Genomic DNA, 3,943 nt, shown 5'->3' on the forward strand with positions numbered 1-3,943 from the left:
GATGAATTTTGACTAAGAGTTTGACCCAGCGCATGAGTTGCACAAAAACAACCCAGTTCCCATAAAAATAATTCATATTGGGTTAACAATTTCATAACCCAGCAGTTGGTTAGTTGAAATAACCCAGCCTATGGTCTGTTGACTGACCTTTGTATTTGTTAATAATTGTTATGGGCAGGTTATAATATAAAAATGTTTGTTATAATCATGTCTTGTGATTATTTGACAGGAGTTTTACTTTTAAACTGTAAGTGTATTTAATTTAGTTATAGTGTAAATACAATGAAAATTAAACCAGGATTTATAATAATTATCATTTGATCCATACATTAGTAATGTCTGACTGGACCTCAGGTCACTTTATGTTCAATAAACTGAGCCCTGAGGTCAAAAAGGTTCAGAACCCCTGAGTTAGACCATGTTTATCTGCATTAAAATACCAGCATGTTTATTGGTACCCCATTAAACTACATCCCATCCAGGTATAAAACAAAACATTTCTTACAAATTTTCTCCTGGACACAAAGTCAGAATTCAAGATTAATGCTAAAAATCACAGCTTTGACTATGTCTATTTAATATCTGATCACAATCACCAGATCTTTTGCTTCAGATCTGTTTTTTTGGTACCAAAATGTTAAAAACTGATTGCTTAACTAAATCCAGGTAAATAATATGGAACTTATGAAGCCATTTACAGCTAGAATCCACAAAAAGTGTTAAAATTTGAGCTTTTTTTTATTTTATTTGGTCATGCACTTTCCCTAAATGCTCTGTCAGTATTTCCTGAACTGGAACCAAACATATCTTCAGACACTCTACTAATTAAAAAACATAAGATATATGATGTCATCTTTTTTCATTCTAGAAACAAACAAATGACGCCAACCCTATAAATTATTGATATATGCCAATTTTCAAATATTATACATATTATTGCCCTTCTTCATATTTAAACCACATTTTAGTGTTAAAAAGTATATCTGAAACCACTGGGTTGTTAATGGTAATTAAATCTCATCCATTATCTTCCACTTTATTCAGAACTGCTTGAAGTGATGTAAAAATTAATTTGTCTCAACATCAATCATATGATATTTTCTTGCATCATGCTGTTTGTTGTTTTAGAGGATGTGCAGTGTGTGTTATTTATATTTTACTGTGGTGTTTGTGTTCAACTTGTGTTTTTATTGTTTGCAGTGTGTTTAATTGTGGGAGCAGCTTTGTCCAAGACAAATGTCCCTGTAGGACAATAAATTTTACATCCACCTAAAGTGTCTCTTAAAGACAGACTCAGGCAGTTTAATGAAAACACTTTAAGACCTGCAGAAATCCTTCAGGACTTAGAAAATGTCATCATGTCAGGTTTACGTACAAAAGAAGAGCTTTAACTCTGATGAACTGTAACTGCGCTCAGAGGAGGAACAGCTGGGACCTGACAGGCAGGTGTTCCTGTTACCTGGTGCTGCTTGGTTCATGTTGAGCTCACTGGTTATCAGAACCTCCAGGACCTGGACCAGAGGATCCAGACCAGCCTCAGACCTGAACACAGACAAAGACTGGATCAGATCTGGGATCATCAAACACATCTGACACTTATTTCTTTCTTTCATTTGTATGAAACGCCCTTAATGAGTCTGAGATCCTGATCAGTAAAACAGGAAGTAAACTGGAACTGGTTCTGTTTTAGTTTGATGTTTTAGAAAAATCTAAAGTTTAATTTTTAATTCATTTTAAATATATTCTCCTTCCAAACGACCAGACTTTACTGGAACCTTTCAAAATAAGAGTTTAAAACAGATTTATGACGTTTTGCTTTGAGGTCTGGGTGTGTTTATGGTTCAACACAAACATGTGTTCAGTGTGTGTTTAATGTGTGTGTTTAATGTGTGTGTTTAACGTGTGTGGTTCAGTGTGTGTGTTTAATGTGTTTAATGTGTGTGGTTCAGTGTGTGTGTTTAATGTGTTTAATGTGTGTGGTTCAGTGTGTGTGTTTAATGTGTTTAATGTGTGTGGTTCAGTGTGTGTGTGTAATGTGTGTGTGGTTCTGTGTGTGTGGTTCTGTGTGTGTGTTTAATGTGTGTGTGGTTCTGTGTGTGGGTTCTGTGTGTGTGTTTAATGTGTGTGTGGTTCTGTGTGTGNGTGTGTGGTTCTGTGTGTGTGTTTAATGTGTGTGGTTCAGTGTGTGGTTCAGTGTGTGTGTTTCTGTGTGTGTGGTTCAGTGTGTGTGGTTCTGTGTGTGTGGTTCTGTGTGTGTGGTTCAGTGTGTGTGGTTCTGTGTGTGTGGTTCAGTGTGTGTGTTTAATGTGTGTGTGGTTCAGTGTGTGTGTGGTTCTGTGTGTGTGTGTGTGTGTGTGTGTGTGTGTGTGGGTTCTGTGTGTGTGGTTCTGTGTGTAATGTGTGTGGTTCAGTGTGTGTGGTTCAGTGTGTGTGGGTTCTGTGTGTGTGGTTCTGTGTGTAATGTGTGTGGTTCAGTGTGTGTGGTTCAGTGTGTGTGGGTTCTGTGTGTGTGGTTCTGACCCTGCAGTCTGTCTGAACAGCAGTGGACTGAAGTTCTCGGCCATGGTCCGGGGGCTCAGCTGGTTCCTGGAGCCGTGCAGACACAGACGGGCCAGATGTCGGACCACACTGAGCAGGGTCAGACCGTACTGGGCGGGGCAGGCCGGAGAACTGGCCACGCCCCGCAGCACCTGGGCGCAGTCTTCCAGGTCTCGGACCTCTGCAGACAGAAACTGTTATTCTTCTGATCAAACCTGATCAAACCTGATCCAACCTGATCCAACCTGATCAAACCTGATCAAACTTTATCAAACCTGATCAAACCTGAACAAACTTGATCAAACCTGATCCAACCTGATCAAACCTGATCCAACCTGATCAAACCTGATCAAACCTGATCAAACCTGATCACTACATTAACTTATTAAACTCATTTGAACGATCAGCTCCTGATGTTTGAAACAGTCTGGATCAAAGGTTCTGTTTGGTTCTGTTTGGTTCTGTTTGGATCATTACTGCCACCTTGTGGTTTAATGAAGTCATGCATCACTGAACAGTTATATAACATTAAACATGTAAATAAATGACTTTAAACCTGTTATTTGTCACAGTGTGAACAGCTGAAATTATTAATTAATTAATTAATTAATTAATTAATTAATTCAACCTGATTATCTAAATATTTCTAAAACAAACTGTTTTTTAAGAGCTTCATTAAACTAAAACATTTTTATTTATTTGCTCCAACAGGTTCTGGTTTCTTCTGACCTTGGACTGTGTGGACCATGTCGGCCTGCAGCGAGAGGGGCAGGACAGGACCGGGCAGGTCCTGCAGGAACCGGACCACCCCGTCACACAGAGAGGGGACGTCCAGCTGCTCCAGGTCTGAAAAACAAACGCACCCCAGTTTAACCCACCAGGACCCTCCCTGCAGTCAGAAGTTGTCAGGAGCCTCACCTGTGTCAGCCAGGTGTCGGGTGTCCAGAACCCCCCCACTCATGCTGCGGTACACACCTGGACTGTCCAGACCTGCACAGGAACACACACACACACACACTGAAAGCATCCATCAACAGGAAACTGAAATAAATACGAGCTGTTTCCAACCAAACAGTAAATAATTAAAGTAACCAGATTGTTTCTCACCAAGATTAGATTTTTACTTTTAGGAAAATAAGTTTTTCTCTACAAAGTCTGAGGACCGAGTCCAACTCTTTAAATCAAAGATCAACCACAGGTGATGTGTACGCATGTTTATGGTGTTTAGTCTGGTTTTTACTGTAAACAGATGCAGATTAAAGATGAAACAATATGAATTAATGAGTTTGAATAAGTTAAATTAAATAAATGTCAGAGCGTCTGTAATTAAACGTTTGATCTTTAACAGCAGAGAAACTGTAACACCGTGTTTCCATCAAGGCTTTTTGACACGCATTTAGAAGTG

At 39.2% G+C, this 3,943-nt stretch overlaps 1 protein-coding gene across 1 annotated transcript in view; it reads right to left on the reverse strand.

Annotated features, from left to right (window-relative positions):
• LOC106534038 (phosphatidylinositol 3-kinase regulatory subunit alpha) overlaps window positions 1–3,528 on the reverse strand; it is a gene marked incomplete at its 5' end in the record, with an annotated part of 13,873 nt that extends 10,345 nt beyond the window's left edge. The window contains 4 exon segments of the mRNA XM_014030539.1: window positions 1,460–1,542; window positions 2,521–2,719; window positions 3,268–3,384; window positions 3,457–3,528. Coding sequence (XP_013885993.1) covers window positions 1,460–1,542; window positions 2,521–2,719; window positions 3,268–3,384; window positions 3,457–3,528 — 471 coding nt within the window.
• Between the last annotated feature and the right edge of the window lie 415 nt (window positions 3,529–3,943).

Source organism: Austrofundulus limnaeus, unplaced genomic scaffold (genome assembly GCF_001266775.1).
Source record: "Austrofundulus limnaeus strain Quisiro unplaced genomic scaffold, Austrofundulus_limnaeus-1.0 Scaffold1078, whole genome shotgun sequence".
NCBI classification, from domain to species: domain Eukaryota; kingdom Metazoa; phylum Chordata; class Actinopteri; order Cyprinodontiformes; family Rivulidae; genus Austrofundulus; species Austrofundulus limnaeus.